Source organism: Saccopteryx bilineata, chromosome 9, assembly GCF_036850765.1.
Source record: "Saccopteryx bilineata isolate mSacBil1 chromosome 9, mSacBil1_pri_phased_curated, whole genome shotgun sequence".
NCBI lineage: Eukaryota > Metazoa > Chordata > Mammalia > Chiroptera > Emballonuridae > Saccopteryx > Saccopteryx bilineata.
In genome coordinates, this window is record NC_089498.1 from 61,294,070 (window position 1) to 61,313,159 (window position 19,090).

The 19,090-nt window shown below is 39.9% G+C and overlaps 1 protein-coding gene across 22 annotated transcripts in view; it reads right to left on the reverse strand.

Moving 5' to 3' along the window:
• ANK3 (ankyrin 3) overlaps positions 1-19,090 on the reverse strand; it is a 745,841-nt gene that overhangs the window by 163,225 nt on the left and 563,526 nt on the right. For all 22 annotated transcript variants that reach the window (XM_066242002.1, XM_066242003.1, XM_066242004.1 and 19 more), the window contains 5 exons: positions 16,648-16,746; positions 10,200-10,397; positions 7,704-7,802; positions 5,129-5,227; positions 2,987-3,085 (listed from right to left, as the gene is read on the reverse strand). In XM_066242002.1, coding sequence (XP_066098099.1) covers positions 2,987-3,085; positions 5,129-5,227; positions 7,704-7,802; positions 10,200-10,397; positions 16,648-16,746 — 594 coding nt within the window. The remainder of the gene's footprint in view (positions 1-2,986; positions 3,086-5,128; positions 5,228-7,703; positions 7,803-10,199; positions 10,398-16,647; positions 16,747-19,090) is intronic.

Here is a 19,090-nt window from a genome sequence, read left to right on the forward strand (position 1 = left end):
GCACAGGGCTGCACAGGTATACCAGCAAGACAGCTCCCAGGCAAGAGGGCCGATGGGGGCTGAGAGCCAGCTGACCCTCTGTCTGCCAGGTTTTATATCCTGGTATAGGCTGCATCTGCCTTGAGTGGAAGGGTACCTTAAACAATTTACCCAAAGGCATGAGATACTCACTAAGTCTTGCACACTTAGGTTCTTATCCCCACGTGGGAGGATCTATTCCTCACTTGCCCAAAGATGCCTTGTGGTGGTCCTCTAGAGCAGCGGTTCTCAACCTGTGGGTCGCGACCCCGGCGGGGGTCGAATGACCAAAACACAGGGGTCGCCTAAAGCCATCGGAAAGTACATATTTATTATACAATACATTTTTAAATAAAATATGTATTTCCAATGGCTTTAGGCGACCCCTGTGTTTTGGTCATTCGACCCCCGCCGGGGTCGCGACCCACAGGTTGAGAACCGCTGCTCTAGAGAGAAATCTTCTACTCAAATGAGAAAATGTTCAGGTAAATACTTTATGTAGGGAAGGTAGACAGAAGAGGGTATAGCATAGGATAATGCTTTGGAAAGTTAAGGTAAAAATTCCCTACTATATTATCAGCAGGAAGTTCAAGAAAAGTTAGGGGAGATAACACAAAGAAGAAGAGAAAAAGATAAATAGAAAAAGAAATAGAAAATGGAAATAAAAGAGAGTTGACAAAAGGAAACTTCCTAGAACTCTGCTGCCACCACCACTAAACATGTACTGAGCACCTGCGTGTCCCAGGCTGTTCTAATTACTCCATCTGCATAACTTCTTTAATTATCACAACAGTCCTGTGAATTGCAACTATCACTAATTCTCATTTTATTTTATTTTTATTTATTTATTATTTATTCATTTCAGAGAGGAGAGAGAGAGAGAGAAGGTGGGGAAGAGCAGGAAGCATCAACTCCCATATGTGCCTTGACCAGGCAAGCCCAGGGTTTCAAACCTGCGACCTCAGCATTCCAGGTCGAGGCTTTATCCACTGCGCCACCACATTTTCTATATGAAGGAGCTAGAAAAGGAAATGTGGCACAGAACTGATAATTAACCTGACTGATGTTACACAGCTAGTAAATGGTGGACCAAGGCTCAAGCCCAGGCAGTCTGACTGAGGAATTCAGGCCTTAACCATGCTACATGCTCTCTCCTTAACAAACTGATAACTGTAAATCCTATCCTCAATTTCAGTTTGTGGGTAGAACCATTCCTTCGACACAAAGCTTGATAAGGAATAACACTCATAAAAGTAAGGTTTCTTATAATCCATGGTAGAGTACAGTCTCTCTCAACTACTCCACTTTACTGATGAAGTGGATTAACCAACATCATCAAGATCAAAGGTCAGAAAACTATAATCCAGGGGCCAAATACAACTGCCAGCTGTGTTTGTAAATAAAGTTTTATTGGGACACATTTATGTCCATTTCTGTGGCTGTCTTTTCTCCACAGTGGTAGAATTGAGCAGCTGTGACAGCAATGGTATGTCCCTCAAACCTGAACTATTAGGCCCTTTATGGAAAAAGTTTGCGGACTTGTTTCTAGAGCCTTTAGAAAGTCCTACGTGTGGCACCACAGTACATTGGACACTCCAGGTTTACGGTCTGCTGCTTAGAATGTCACAACTTTTGTACCCAACCGCAGATTTCATGCTTACAAAGACTTAGGTGTGTACATTCCCACAGCGGTATGTTTGCACTAGTTATTTTACCAATATGTACTATATTTGCACTAATTACTTTGACAATATAATAAATAATATGGTAACAGGTAAAACATGAGTATGGAAGGAAACGTTTTATTTCCCCTAAGAATACTGAGTTGAAAGCTTTGGAAAGCCTTGAGAAGCCTTGATACATGTTGCTAAAAACCAATTAATATCCAATTAGATAAGGATGAGCAGCTGAACACACTGAGAAAATTATTAAAGGTGAGAAGTATCCAGTACTTATACAGCTTCACAAATATCTGTGTCCTCTCAACCCAAAACTAAGAAACTACAGATCACATAAATAAATAGCAAATAAATATATACTTACTTATTGTAGGTTAAAGGTAAATGATTAAGGCATTTACGCGGTTACTGACAATTCCTGACCTGAACTGCCATTTTGATAAACCAGACCAACTACACACCCCAAACAATGACAGATAAGTCAGTTTCTTCTGGAGGCTAAACACCAGGCAGAGAATGAAACATTCAAATTTAACCGTGAAGTTCCTTCTCTATGTAAAGGCAGATCCCTGAGGCAACTGTGATCTGAATCTCAGTTTATGGTTTCCAACTTGTAGAGAAAAAGTAAGAACTTCCTTTTTCCTTGTGCGGCTGTGATAGCTGACATGCAAGTCAACCATAAGACCTCAGTTATGCTCCAAACGGTGCTCATTCTAGAAGCTCTGTGCATGGGCCCTCTCCAGAGAGTGCAAAGAACTCTGAACCGAGTCTAGGTTTGTTTCCTAATCTGTTCAGGACCAGCAATGTGCCAAGGACACCAAGTTCTTTCTGGCACAAAGTGCCTGCTCTATTTAATTCTGTTAAATAACTGAATGGACAGATGTGCAGGAAAGGGATTTCTTATAGTATCACTTGGGTAGAGACTTTTTCCACTGGAGGTTGTTCACTATTTTATTCATTTATTCATTTTCATTGGAGAGAGAGAAAGAGAGAGAGAGAGAGAGAGAGAGAGAGAGAGAGAGAGAGAGGAAAGAGATAGAGAGAACAGGGGGAAGAGCAGGAAGTATCAACTTCCATATGTGCCTTGACCAGACAAGCCCTGGGTTCGAACCGGCAACCTCGGCATTCTAGGTCGACGCTTTATCCACTGCGCCACCACAGGCCAGGCCCTGAGGTTGTGCACTACTTTAAAAACGTATTCTTGGAAGGCAGTGTGCATCTATTTAAAGGTTTTATTAAAACCAGGGGATTCTCCCTCCACGGCAGATGCTCTCATGCATTGCACAGACCTTAGCTTTCGCTTCCACCTGAGCTCCGTCTTGCACCAGATACCGCACGACTTCTGCTTGGCCGGACCGAGCAGCCATGTGGAGCGCTGTTTCTCCTCTCTGGGGAACAGGAAGGAGTCAGAGTAAATTAATTGCAGCTCTGAAGAAGAACGGCATGTTTTACTTGCATGAAGCTTATGATGTAGGCTTTATTTTTTAAATAATTAAAAAAAGTCCCAAAGCACTTCCTTATTGAAAACCGGGAGAGAAAGAAAATACACAAGAAAATACTGGGAGAAAACAAATACACAAGAATTTCAGAGGCACCTGATTCATGATGGAAGGACTTTGGTGCAACCCTAGAGAGCCCAGTCATCAACAGCAGCAGAAGGGTTGGTCAATGATTTCAACGTGGTCTCATTGAGGGTTGAAAGGGAAGTGCTCACTGGGGCTGAGGAGGGTAGGTGACTGACGAGGGCGGGTGGAGAGTGCTCAGGAGAAGAGCCCAGGCCCTGCCGAGGGAGGCAGCCGCGGTCTGACCCCTGTTGTAGTGGCTGTGATGCTACACCTTCCTATTCAAGAGGAGTGGCAGTCTGGAGACTTATGGACACTTCATTGTTGACCACAAAATCAGAACTAAAACAACCCAAAATGCTGCCTGGGCAACACAAACACATGTGAGGACCAGACTTGGTTTTTGGCTGTTGGTTTGTGTTCTCTGCTTTTTCTCAACAGATCAGCATCCTAGTTGTTGAGTATTATCCCAAGGGGTCATTTTCTTTGCTAATGAACTCCCGCCACCTGTCCCTCCATTTCACCAAGGAGACTTCAATTCAGATTATTTATAAATAACAACAAAAATGAAAAGATTATAAATGACGTGGATATATAGAAACAAAACCACAAAAATCAAATATATTCTCTCCCACAGGTGATATGCAATGAAGACATACCACACAGAACTTGCTCCTGTGTTTACTGGAAAGGCCACGAGGACGTAGTTTATCGCATCACCCAGTGTTCGCTGTATGAAGGACAACCTCCTCTCCATGGTGGCAGGACCCAGAAAGGCGGCATTTCAGCTGAGAAGCTGGTCTAGTCCTATCTGTTGACGTGCTGATGCCATCTGCTAGCAGACAGCCTTGTCGGTGGCACACTGTCTGGGTCAGCGTACAGTAAACTATGGCATGCTCTTTCTATGCCAGAATGTGCCTGGTTTAATTTTACTTCTTTGGTACTCATGAGTCTAATTAGTGTTCTTATGCTTGAGGTCAGGTGTGCTAATATTACTGTGATGTCAAACTTAAAATCCTATAAAATAATGTCAAATGCTACTTGCAGATCTAGGTTGATTAGTTACTCCACTTATATTTATCCTGAAGCCGAGTCTTATGGTTCTGCACAGCAGTGTTTAGTGTGAGAAAACAGCCCCATCTGATCTGTGAACTGAGTTCCATGGGTTTGCTATACATGGTCAAGCACACTACAGGGAACTTACTCTGAAGTGACTTGAAATCACAATAATGATAGCATCTGAACCTTTTTTTTTTTAAGTGAGAGAGGGAGAGAGGGACAGACAGGAAGGGAGAAAGGTAAAGAAGCATCAACTCATAGTTGCAGCACCTTAGTTGTTTATTGATTGCTTTCATATGTGCCTTGACCTGGGGGCTCCAGCAGAGCCAGTGACCCCTTGCTCAATCCAGCAACCTTGGGTTCAAGCCAGTGACCTTGGGGTCATCTCTATAATCCCACACTCAAGCCAGTGACCTCAAGGTTTTGAACCTGGGTCCTCAGCATCCCAGACCAATGCTCTGTCCACTGTGCCAATACCTGGTCAGGCAATATGCAACACTTCTCAATACTTCTATTGTACAACAAAATTCTCTCCCTCTGAAAAAGCCTTATTTTCAAAAGCATAACAACCAGCAGTAATGTACACAGTCCATATGTCCTAACAATTAGTAACCAGCTAGTGATTGAATGGATCTTACCATCAAAGTAAAGAAAACCACAGGTCTTTTCAAATCTCTCCTTCTAAGTAGTCAAATAAAATTGTAATTATTTTATTTATAACAACAACAACAAAAATAAGTAGAGTAAGAGCAACCTTTGCAGTTTCTTAAATTCTCACAATTGGATCTTCTTCGTTAAAAGGAAACTTACCACGTTGGTGGTGTTCGGTGAGGCTCCATGATGCATTAGCTGTGATACGATATTTACATGCCCCATGAAGGCGGCAACATGGATTGGGGTAAGGCCCGACTGGAGGACAAAAAGAGAAATGTCCGTTTGTTGTCTTATTGCAAAAGGGTTTCTCTGCCTGCCTACCCATCTGCCTCCTGCCATCCACCCGTTCATCCATCCACCCATCAATTTAAGAAAACCCATTTATTGATCAGATGAGAAGCATCTAGACATTCATCACTATGACACAGATTCTATAAAGCAAATATATCAATGCATAATCATCACTTCCATAAAGCAAGTTTTATGACCTATGTCATAGCTATTCAAAAGGAAAGGTTTATATCACACATTTTATATAGATCTATGAAAACAGCTTAGAAATAACTTGAAGGTTTTCTCCCTTTGCTATTAAATCTTCCTTACCCATATGACTGTGTGGGGGTGGGGGGCTGAGGCAGGAGAATGTGTTAGTAAAAAGTTGACTTTTATTTCAAATCTTATTCTGGCCTTCAAAAAGCATTCCCATGCACTCAGAATAAATTCATTATATTTTACATTAAAGGGCATGTAGCTTAATATATAGCCACCCTTTCAACAAATGAGCAAGTCAGCATTAATAGTCTCGATTATTTAGTTTTTAACAATATGAATTTATAAATTAAGGTGATATAATTAAGACAAATATTATAATGGTCACCAGACTAGACCTTAATTTTTAAGTTTGTCTCAAAGCCTATATAGCCACACAACCTATACCGTTTCTGCTTTTTATATGAGATGATTCCATTTTTTATTTTTTAAAATATAATTCCACTTATAGCATAAACATCCTAATTTGGTAAAAATATTTAAAATGACTAGAAAAAGCTGACTTGTTTTTTTAGAGAAGGAGGTCAATGTCAACAGAAATTTGAAAAATGCCTGAAAAAGTAAAAGGAATTCTCTATGATAAAAGAGGAAAAATTCTGGTTGCCCAGACTTCAAATACTGGAAACTGAGAAAAATAGGGAAAAGGAAAATTGTGTTATAATTTGGAGCCTTTCTCCCTTCAGCGGGAGGGGGGGTTGGGGTTAAAATGTGTGCAAGGAAGAGCCCTCATGCTGGTCTAAACCACTTTCCAGAGCTCTGAGCTGGCAGTGGAAGCTTCCCCTCACTGGCTGCCACGCATTGAGAATTAAAAAAAAAAAAAGACTGTCATGCACAAAGAATAAGTTTATTACTTTATAACTAAAATAATAGGGTGCCTACCATGAAGCCATAAGGCTGATAAAAGAGTAAATCAGTATTAATATTTCCAATTATTTAGTATTTTAAAAATTATGAGTGTTACAAGTCAAGGCAAGCATTTCATTTACAGAGACTGGGGTAATGCAACAATCACTAGATGGGACCTCAGTTTTGAGGTTTGCTTTAAATCCTGTTGTCGTAATTGACACATGCAACAAACCTTTACTGAATGATGTCCTATGGGCTAGGTATTGTGGGCATATAATCACCAGTAAGACTCACACCTGCCTGGAAGGAGCTGCCGTTTCTAGATCAGGGCGCTGGTTGGGTCCTAAGTAAATCAGCTGACTGAGTGCTCTGATGGAAATATGCACAGGAGGAGGGGATGGTCCTGGGGAGTAGCTCCTAGCCCAGGCCAGGGGGTGAGGGGAGGTCTCCTGGAGACGGCCCAGATTTGGTCCTAAAGGATGTGCAGGGTTATCCTGGCAAAGAGGGGGGGGTGTGACACATGGTGGGTGCAGAGACACGGAGGTGAACAGAAGGCTGTCCAGCCTAGGGAAGTACTGATGACTAGGATCCACAGAGACCAGGGTACCAGGATGGATTGCGGGGCAGGATGGGTCTGGAGGGTAAATGCCATGCTTGCTTTGCTATGTAGAAGGCTAAGCCCTCATGGGTCTTTTTTTTCTGAGTTTTGTATTGGTTTGTGCAAAAGATACCTAGAGCTAGCCCTTCACTAACTTTAGCAAATCTGAGTCTCATTAACTCTGAGTTTTTATAGAAAGTAATCCTCAGTTTACACACACACACAGGTTGTAATGTGTGGGCTTTCTCATTCTTGGCACATTTGACATTCTGAGCCAGATAATTTTCTGTTGCGGGAGGCTGGCCTGTAAACTGTTTAGTAGCATCTCTGGCCTTAATCCATTTGATGCCAGTGGCACCATCCAGTTGTGACAACTAAAAATACCTTCAGACCACTGCCAAATGTCCTGGGGGGAGAGGTGAAAAACTGCCCCCAGCTGAAGCACGGCATTATAAGATTTCATATAAACCGTGCTTTCAGTGACGAACTCACTGCCCGTGGAGCGTGAAGTCTGTGTTTGGGGTTATGACTCTAGTCACGGTGCTGCATCTGCACTGACCCACCCACACTCTTGTCTGCTTTCCTCTGGGCTGGCAGCCCCTTAGGGAAAAGGCTCAGAGTATTGTCTGGGTCAATCACAGGTAGCAAAACTCTCTGGTCATCAGAGACGACACTGGAATCTGGCTGCTGATGCTGTACTTTCAGGACCTGGGGACGCAGAAATTCCACTTCTCTCACCTCAGTTACAGCTTGGATGGATGCTCCGTGTTTCAGGAGGAGTTCCATTACTTTAATTCGATTCTTTTTGCAGGCAATATGAAGAGGGGTAAAGCCATTCTGCAAGGGAGAAAGAGAGACACTTGACTATATCCACTGAAATTCAACTTCACTGTGTGTGGTCAAATATCTTTGCTAAAGATTTGGAAATGAGCAGTAACAACTAGTGCAGAAGAGAATATAGATTATTTTCTGGAGGCACAGGAAGCCTAGCTGGTCCTAGGAACCCACAGTGCCCTGGTAATGGTGAATATTTTTGTCACAATCCCTGGGAGCTGATACAAAATAGTCATGCTGATTCTTTAGATTCTTTTATTTTGGAATTTATACTTCCAAATAATATATCCCTTCTCTGCCTTATTTCAAACAGACTGAAAACAGCTGGCCCAGACACTTGTCCTCAAAGCCAAAATTTCACCAATGCCTATTCCGACATCTCTGCTACATTTTAGGGCGACTGCAAGACCAGATTGGAATGTTTTCATTTCTTTCAGCTTTAAGATTCAAGTGCTTAATCCAAGCAAGCAGAAAGTTCAACGGCCCAACAAAATTTGGACCATTTGGTTTAATATTTAATCTGATAAAAAAAAGAACCTACTTTTCAACAATTCACCTACCAAATTGTACTGCCTCATAATTAAGACCACGGAGCGTATTATAGTAGCCATTGAGAATTACAAAATATCAGGGTCCACTATAAAAGCTTAGGGCAAAGTCATTGTAGGTGGTTTGTGGACATTCTGAGACCAATTACCTGGCCATAGTCCATGCCAAGATGACTAACTACAACCTTCATCTGTTGTGAAATCTTCAGTCAGAGGAAAATGAGAGTGTGAGCCACGCCCTGTTTTAAAGCTTTTTTTCCCCCCTGTATGGAAAATGAGTCATGATTGCTAATTTATTTTCTTTTCTTCTCAGAATTTAAAGATATGTCTGATAGACTGGGCAGGTCAACAGCTCTTGAAATACGCTCTGATAAAAGAGCTTAGTTAACCTTATGACCCAGCAATCCCTCTACTGGGTATATATCCCAAAAACTCAGAAACATTGACACGTAAAGACACATGCAGCCCCATGTTTATTGCAGCATTGTTCACAGTGGCCAGGACATGGAAATAACCAAAAAGCCCATCAATAGATGACTGGATAAAGAAGATGTGGCACATATACACTATGGAATACTACTCAGCCATAAGAAATGATGACATCGGAACATTTACAGCAAAATGGTGGGATCTTGATAACATGATACGAAGCGAAATAAGTAAATCAGAAAAAAACAGGAACTGTATTATTCCATATGTAGGTGGGACATAATAGTGAAACTAAGAGACATTGATAAGAGTGTGGTGGTTACGGGGGGAGGGGGGAATGGGAGAGGGATAGGGGGTAGGGAGGGGCACAAAGAAAACAAGATAGAAGGTGACAGAGGACAATCTGACTTTGGGTGGTGGGTATGCTACATAAATGAACGACAAGATAACCTGGACTTTTTATCTTTGAATATATGTATCCTGATTTATTGATGTCACCCCATTAAAAAAATAAAATTATTTAAAAAAAAAAAAGAGCTTAGTTAAAATTACACTGGTCATGCAGTTGCCTGGGGTCTGAAGAGCTCCTCTCTGCCCACTCTTTGCTGCCCACTCAGAACCCAAGAGCCAGCACAGCATGACCCACTCAGCCAGGGCGCCTGCACTGCTGGACCGAAGCAGGGACCCTTCCTGAAATGGATGATTGGATGACAGCCTTCACCTCAAAATTACTAGTGAATTCATTTGTATTTACTAGCATGTGGTGATTTATTTTTTTCCTAAACATAGTTGCTTATTCTGAACTAAATTTAGACAGCTTACTAAATTAAGGCCATTTATTTTTTCTAAGACAACAAACACCATCTTGCTGAGAAAACCAAACTATAACACTAAGTGTTAAAATAGCTAGTTGTTTTAGGACTTAAGATGACAAACTAGGCCAAAATTTAGATTTGTGTCAGAAAGAAAAGCAGGCGACAAGGCAATATTTCATTGACTTACGTGGTTAACATAAAATTTTAGCTCATAAATTCCTAGACTTTTCATGTTTAAGATAAAGTTTTCAATCATTTTGACAGAAAAAGCTTTTAATTCACTGAACTATAACTTTATCTACAGTAGAACAAGATTGACTACCCCAGTCTTTTCATTGTTGTATAGTCTTTCGGTTTCATTTATATCAGAGATTCACCAGGGTAATCTGAAACGCTGTTAACAATTTAAACCCTATGAAGCCTTGTTTATGTCAGAAATAGAATGTTTCATAGATTTCCCAGAAGGATATTTGAAAAAGTTGAAAAAGAAGGACATCTTATTTTATTAGACCTCCCATTTCTACCTCTTGAAAGGCAAGCCCTCACGTTCAGAAGGGGCATGTTGACAGCAAGACAGCACAGTCTGGGCTTGTCGCGGAGCCACTCACCAGGGCTTTGGCATTGGGGTTCGCTTTCTTGTCCAACAGAACCTTGGCGACTTTGTAATGGCCACAGTGAGCAGCCACATGCAGGGCGGTTAGGTAGTCATTGGTGACATCATCCACAGGCACATTATGCTGGAGGAGAAGCTGGACGCAGTTTAAGTGGTCCCCTTGTGTGGCCATGTGCAGTGGCGACAATCCATTCTGGAACACAGTCAAGTCAGAGTTTATAGGTTTGCCTTTGAATCAGAAATGTGCCAAATACAAAATACAGTACAAATATGAACTTATTTTTCTCTGTTTTTCACACGGAAATACCTTCTATTTTTTTAAAAAGGTTTTGACAGCTGTTTCGGACTACAGCCACTATTAGAACTAGTCCTCCAACTTCTTATATCAATAGAAAACAAATTTTCTAGGTTAGTTTTGTCTCCTGATTTAAAAAGTGTGACTTGGACTAAAAGTGTGAACGCACCATTTATTGCATTCCCAGTGAATTAGAATTCATAATTTTTAAGACTGAAAAGGATAAAACAAAAGCAGGAATAGACTGGTATTCATTAGACTTGTTTTCATTTTTGTCCTTATGAGTTACTAATACATGATATTAAATACTGTATTCATGCAACGAATAAACAGGTCTGTTTAGACCACATTTTATCTCCTATCAATATAGAAAGGAAATTTTTTCATTTTCCATCAATTTGGTGCCCCCATGTGTCTATGATGAGGAAAGGCAAGGAACTGACCAAGCCATTAGCTCAAGTTTGCTTCAGTTAGCTTAAATCAACTGGGTTTAATGATACAGTTAATTCCTTGCAATAGGAATGAGTCAAGATGCATTTGAAGAGCAGAAAGGAGACATGCATGGGTTCAAAGGTAAATAAAAACTTAAAAAGGTTAGAGTGACACTTAGCATTCAGTACATTTCCTAATGAAGGCAAAAACAAGGAAGTTATTAAGATGTTAGTCTTAAACTAATATAATGTTGTATGTCAACTGTAATTTAAAATTTTAAAAATTAAAAAATAATGTCAGTCTTCCCGAGCATACTTTCTTTAAATATGTAGGCAAATTAGAGAAGCCTAGGAAATAGCTAGAAAATCCAATAATCAAGAAAGGCTCTATAAATTACTATAACAACATTTAACATATTTTAGGAATAAATAGTGACGGAAAAACAGTGACAGAAAACTCAGTTTCCCAAAAAGTGGTAATCGGTGTACTTTGAGAATATGGACATGAAGTATGCACTGATAAACCAAGGATTTCTGAATTCCTCTAGGCCAAGTTATTTGTCCTAATTTATCTCTAACATAAAACGGAAGTTCAGGAAAAGAAAAAAATGAAGGCTTCCCTTGACTACTCTCAGGGTACCATTCCCTCACTGTCACATACATGCGTTCCTTGAAAGTAGGAGGTTCATGGGTGTAAGTTCCCCACACTGGCCAGCAGAGAGCCTTGCATACATAGAAAAAGCTCAGTAAATATTTGTGTAAACTGAAAGACTTCAGCTCATATCAGGCAACCGGGATATTTCTGCCTAAAAAATTCCTTGTGAACGTTCTGAACCAAAGTAGAAACTACGGAGCAAAAAAGGAATGGGAAAATATCTCATATGCAACACTGCCACCCCAACTGAGCATATGCACTCATTTATTTCCTGGCAAAACATTCCTTTGCTTTATGTTTTGATACAATCTTTGAGGAAAACATGAAGTAAACAAACAAACAAACAAAATCTGAGAGAACAAGTGACTCAGTGAGAGGAGAAAAGCAAAGCAGCGGTCGATAAAAGAAGAAAATGGTTTAATGATATATAAAATACGATATGTGGTGGGTAACAGGTCACTGGGGAAGGAAAAGAAGACCGTAAAGATCATTTGCCTTATGGACAGGAGTCTTACTGCCCGTGGCACCTTTGTCAGGCTAAAAATATGGATCCATTATGATGGGCTTTCTTAGCTCAGAAAGAGGAAGGTCTTGAAGTATTAGGCAGATGGCCTTAATAGTCATTTAACAAATATTTATTGAAGGTCTGCCATGTGGGTTAGGCACTGATTTAGGTGCTTGGGGTAACCTACTGAGTAAATCAAAGTTCTTGTTTTCCTTTTAATAAAAGAGAGAAGTGAGAGAGCACAAAGGCTAAGAAGAAGTCATTTGAGTTGAAAACACAAGTGGAGATGGCAGAGATCTGGGACAAGCTGAGGGAGTTAAGCCTGAGAGAAGAGGAAATGAGAACAAACAGGAAGCAGAATAAGGCTAGTTGTCTGAAAGATGATAAGGAGCCACGTAAGAGGAGATGAGGCAGATAGGTGGTCAGATTCTTCTAACGCGTTTATTCTCAGCACACGGGGAAACTTGCGGGTTAATGTGGTAGATGTGACATGTTTACTCATCCTTTCCCAAATGCTACCAAAAACATTAAAGGAATTTAAAAGGTAAAATCCACAAGGGCTTGTTCGCATGCGTGCATGTACACCTACATACCACGAAACGAAATGAGATGGGCAATGTCCACAAGTTCTGAAATATGAAGAGGATATAACTGCATTGATTTACGCAGCAGAGAGAAGGCTGAAACCTAAGTGTTTGTAGAGGGGTATAATCAGTGGTATGCTGATAAATGTTTAACAGCAGCTCTTTGAAAAAAAATGTCTTGGTGTATAATATATATATACATAATATATATAGATATAGATATAAATATAGATATAGATATAGATAGTACCAATTGACAGTATCTGCCAATCTCCATGATATAAAGAGTACTACAATGACCAAATTCAAGCTATCAACATAAAGTCACTGGATATGGAACTGGGAAGAGATGTACACAATAGGCTCAATGATCTGGCTTCAGATCACTGGGTATAATAAAGACACCTGATTTACCTCATACTGCCCTAAAGGCAGGGGGTATGGATACACAGTATCTTGCAAAGTAAAGAGGAGGCTCAGTGCTGAGAGCAGGATTGGTCCCGCTCTGGACAGAGAGGTCGGGTCACTAGGCGCTTCTCGCCTAGCAAAGCCAAATGCCTGTCCCTGTATCTGTAGGAAACCAGAAGGTTCGTCTCTAGAGACAGTGAGCCAGCGGGATCCTGGATGCAGGGGCCCAGGTAGAGCAGAGAGTAGTGAGGGCTCTGGACTGAACAGGTGCTCACGGAAAAAGGGACAGTAGAGGTGTTGTATGGCATCGAGAGTAGGGCTGCTTGGGTTCAAATTCTTGCTTGGCCACTAACTGAGATGTCTTGAGAAAACTACTTTATTTTTTGGGGTCTCGGTTTTCTAATCTATAAAAAGGATGTAATAATAATATTAGTACCTTATAGGGTTATTGTGAGGATTAAATGGGTGAATTTATGTAAAGTGTTTAGATCCTGTTATGTAGTAGTCACTCTACTTAGTTATCACTGTGATGATTATAATATGCATATAGGATAGGGACACTGACAGTCCCTTTTCTTTTTCCTTACTGTAGACTGCGATTTTCAACCAACGTGCCACTGCACACTGGTGTGCTGCTGCAGGAATTCTTAAAATGTGCAATATCTGACTATTTAGTCAGGGGCACTGACCGCTTTCCCTTAGATTGTCAAATAAAAAGATGACAACAGCTAACATAATAGCTGTTTGATGTGAATAAATCAAAATTATACGTATTTTTTTTGGTCAGACTGGCAAAAAATGTATTTTTTTGGTGTGCTGCCAAATATTGTAATTAGCTTATATTGTGCCATGAGATGAAAAAGGTTGAAAATTGCTGCTGTAAATTACTCACACAGGTGTACACTGCAAAAGGTTGAAGGATTTGACTAAAAAAGCTGAACTTCCCAGAGAAAAGGACACCTAACCCCGACATTAGAGGACCCCTGCAAGCTCCCACCACTGGCACACCTGAGTGGGGCCCTGCTTAACTCTCATGAGCTTCCACTCAAATATCAGTGCCTGACACTTAACTAATGGGTCTACAGACATTCACGGGAAATCCCCACATGGAAGAGTGAGCCAAAGCCAACAAAGAAAAACATAGGAATTCTGAGGAATTATGGACACACGAGAGGCAGAAAAAATTACATTAAAGAAAATTTATCTTGAATGTCCTCATAGAGGTAATATAAAATCTTATATCAATAAAACAAGAACTGGTTGCTTTAAGAAAAGAAGCTATCAAGAAAAAAAGAAGCTATCATGGAATAAGAAAATGTTCTTAAATATTAAAAGTATAGAAGGAAAAAACAAGATTTCTCAGAAAAATAAACTATAGATAACAAGATGAACAGTAGGAAAAAAAGATGAGACAACGATATGATTTTTAACTCTGCCTTTATTGCTTGGATAAAAAAATTAATTTTAAAGAGATCAATGGGAATTAATCAGAGGGTTTTTAGGCAGGAGGCTGACAGGATTTGGTTGACAGTTCATGCGGCCACTCTGAATGCCAGGTGGGAAGTGGAATGTAAAGAAGCCAGGAGGAAAATAGGGAACCAGTAGTGAAGCTGTTACAATTGTTCAGCAAGAGATGCTGGGGATGAGCCTGACCAAGCGGTAGTGCAGTGGATAGAGTGTCGGGCTGGGATGTAGAGGACTCAAGTTCGAGACCCTGAGGTTGCCAGCTTGAACGCAGGCTCATCTGGTTTGATGGACCCAAGGTCACTGGCTTGAGCAAGGGATTACTTGGTCAGCTGTAGCCCCATGGTCAAGGCACATATGAGAAAGCAATCAATGAACAACTAAAGTGCCACAATGAGAAAAAAAAAAAAAGAGAGAGATGCTGGGGCTGAGAAGACAGCAGCAAGTACAAAGATACATGTGGACTATGTGAAAGGAAAAAGAACAAATATGGTTTAGATGAGAAGTACTCAGAGGCCCAGATGTCATCACACACAATAAAAAACTGTGACTATTCAATTCTGTAGGATAATACCTCCATCAGCTTATCAGCTTGCCAATCTAAACTCTGCATTTCAGATGAATGATGGAACTGCTGAGACCACCTCAACCCTGAGTCCATCTCTACTAGAGTAAGAAACACTGAGAGGGTGCAAACTGAAGTAGTATGTAATTTTGTTGTTTTGATAATGCTTAGAAATTAAGGCTCTTAGTAGAGCTTCCAAAATCATTGATTAATAAAAATAGTAGTGATTATGAGCTAGTTCCAAAATTTATTTACAAATATTCTCTTTTTCATATAATGTCAAATGGTTTTACCATGAAAAAATCTAGAAGACACTTGGTAAAACAATTTTTTTCGGGCCATCTTCATGTGTTATTTTCAGATACATGAACTTTTCCTGTGGCACCAGCCGACGTGCAATCTTTCCAAAGTTTTTGTTCTTTATCACTCTAATGGCATTCTTGGCTTTTTTACTAGTCTATGAACTCTCAAGAAATAAACTAAGAGGCTGAGGAGAGCGAGCCAGCGCCCTAACTCCAGAGAATCTAGACCTTACAGTCTTTTCCTTCCCCAACAAGCTATCATTTCTGAGCTATGAAAATTTCATAGGGTCAAACCAAGCATTAAGTGCATCTGATAAAAATAAAAATAGCCTGACCAGGCAGTGGTGCAGTGGATAGAGCATCGGACTGGGATGCGGAAGACCCAGGTTCGAGACCCCAAGGTCGCCAGCTTAAGCACGGGCTCATCTGTCTTGAGCAAAAAGTTCACTAGCTTGGACCCAAGGTTGCTGGCTCGAGCAAGGGGTTACTCGGTCTGCTGAAGGCCCGTGGTCAAGGCACATATGAGAAAGCAATCAATGAACAACTAAGGTGTCACAGCGAGAAACTGATGATTGATGCTTCTCATCTCTCTCCATTCCTGTCTGTCCCTATCTATCCCTCTCTCTGACTCTCTCTCTCTGTCCCTGTAAAAAAATAAAAATAAATAAAAAATAAAAACTGTCTGGGTGGTGGTGGCACAGGGGATAGAGCAGGTTCAAAACCCCAAGGTCACTGGCTTGAGCATGGGATCCTCGACATGATCCCATGGTCGCTGGCTTGAGCTCAAAGGTCACTGGCTTGAAGGTCAAGGTCACTGGCTGAGCAAGAGGCAGTGGCTCAGCTGGAGCCCTCCAGTCAAGGCACGTATGAGAAGCAGTCAATGAACAACTAAGGTGCTGCAATTAGAGTTGATGTTTCTCATCTCTCTTTCTTCCTATCTTCCTGTCTTCCAGTTTCCTGTCCTCCCCTCTCTTCTACTCTTCTCTCTCTCTTTCTTAAAAAACAAAACAAAATAAAAAACACAAATAGCTCTTTGGTAGAGTATATTCTTTCTAATGGCTTCATAAACCCAAACTGATTTTGAAGTTTTCCAAAGATGTGGTGAATATAACCACTCTAATAGCTAAACTGAAACTACGGCATTTTCTATGTCATTCAAAAGGCTGGGTTAAATAAACAGTAAAGGGATTCAAAACTAAATCATCTAATGCCCCTAAACCTAGGAAGAAATTACCTTAGTTTTTGAAAGAATGGGGGCAGCTCGGTCAAGCAGCATTTCCACCACCTGCTCATGTCCACTCCTTGCTCCACAGTGCAGCGGTGTCAGACCATCCTATTGAACAAAGGGCACCATCTTCAATTAGATTCGATGGGAATTTCCATAAATGCAGAGTATTTCTTGAAGACTCAGTGCAGCATCGAAAATGCTGTGGACCAGTCAGCTTCAAACACTTACTTACATATCTGATACAGTAATTTCATATTTTAACAATAACTAAATTTTTAATAGGTTTAAGTAGTTACAAAGTATATATTTTCCCATATATAAGGATACTAACATTAAAAAATATAACTGTTCCACTAGTCTTGGATATCCAATGGTATCTAAATACTATAAGTAAATTGATATATAACCACTTAAAAAATACAGAAATAGACTTTGAAAATAGGAATTTTACATTGGTCATTTTTCCTCTTGCATTTTTATTTCTATACCTCTTCTCCCACATAATTTATCTTAACGTGATATAATTTAGGCTTGAGTGGTTTATATTGATTACCATATCATATTTCTCTGCCATGAAAATATATAAATTTAAATTTAAAAAAGGTTTATAGATTTTCTGAGAACATATTTAAGTATCAAAAATAAATGACTGAAATGATCATAATTATTCCAACATAATTGATCAAAACATCAAAAACACATTACAAATTTTATGATATTGAACCAGAGTTACGATTTACTAAAAATTTCTCTTTTGGCCCTGGTCAGTTGGCTCAGTGGTGGAGTGTCAGCCTGGTGTGTGGAAATCCCAGGTTCTATTCCTGGTCAGGGCACATAGGAAAAGCGACCATCTGCTTCTCCACCCCTTCTCTTTCCCCTTCTCTCTCTCTCTCTCTCTTCCTCTGCGACAGCCATGGCTCGATTGGTTTGAAAGCATTGGCCCCAGGCACTGAGGATGGCTCCATGGAGCAGGGGTAGTCAACCTTTTTATACCTACCGCCCACTTTTGTATTATCTCTGTTAGTAGTAAAATTTCCTAACCACTCACTGGTTCCACAGTAATGGTGATTTATAAAGTAGGGAAGTAACTTTACTTTATAAAATGTATAAAGCAGAGTTACAGCAAGTTAAAGCATATAATAATAATTACTTACCAAGTACTTTATGTTGGATTTTCGCTAAGTTTGGCAGAATAAATCTTTATAAAACAACTTACTATATAGTTAAATCTACCTTTTTATTTATACTTTGGTTGCTCCGCTACTGCCCACCATGAAAGCAGGAACACCCACTAGTGGGAGGTAGGGACCAGGTTGACTATCACTGCCATGGAGCCTCTACCTCAGGTGCTAAAAATAGCTCAGTTGCAAGCATGACCCCAGATGGGCAAAGCATCAGCCCCAGACGGGAGTTGCCAGATAGATCTTGGTCAGGGCATATGCGAGAGTCTGTCTCTCTATCTCACTCCTCTCACTTAGAAAAACAAAGAAAATATTTCTCTCTTGATGAGATTTCTTTTCTTTTTTTTTTTTTTTACAACTAGTTCACATATGTGCTAATGAATATTACTTACTGCTAAAATATTTTGGCATCAATACTATCCCAATTTTTGCTTTTATAAATGTTAGTGCTGAGAAATCTTGTTGGCATAAATAAGTGGATGTACTTTTGTCATTCCATGGTCACTAATTCTCTGAATTCATTCTGAATTACATGCCAAAATCACTTAATAATCTTTCACTAAAGATTTTAAAAATGATCTGTTATAAGACAACTTCATTAGGTCCTTCATTTTTGTTGACAGCAGTAAGATTTATAATCACCCAATATACAGAATCATTACAGGCATGTAGTTCTTAACAAAACACCAATATTTTGAACTCTTCCCTTTGTTCCCCTCATATTTGCCCTCTTCACCCTTAAAATTCATGTAGATAGAGTTAGAAAATTAGACCTTTTATCATATTAGAAGAGAAAAACATTGTATTAAAGAATAGGTGGGAACAGAGAATTAGTAGGGAGTTAAGGACATAGAAAGTTATTCACTTAAAACTATCTAAATGGCCTTAAACCCTATAGAGAAGTTTTCACACAACCCAACTTATCTATACTCCAACTTGAAGATTCCTATGGTTGACGACACCTGCTCACACCTGGAAGTAACTAGTGTGTGAGCAATTCTTGAAAGTAAACCTAATTATCCTCCTATATAATGAATCCTATTTCTAAACTACTAGCTAAAGCTCAGTAGAATTAAAATACCTTAAAAATTGAAATGTGAATCACAAAATAGTACATGATCTGATCTGAATATTCTTTGGGCATGTTTAAATACTCTGCCTTTTATGCTGATGTAACACGTTTGCTCTTATAAGCCAAAGTAAAGCAATATAACAGTCTTTCAAGTTGCAAACAGCATTTTGCTAATAAAATAAAATCTGAGAACAAA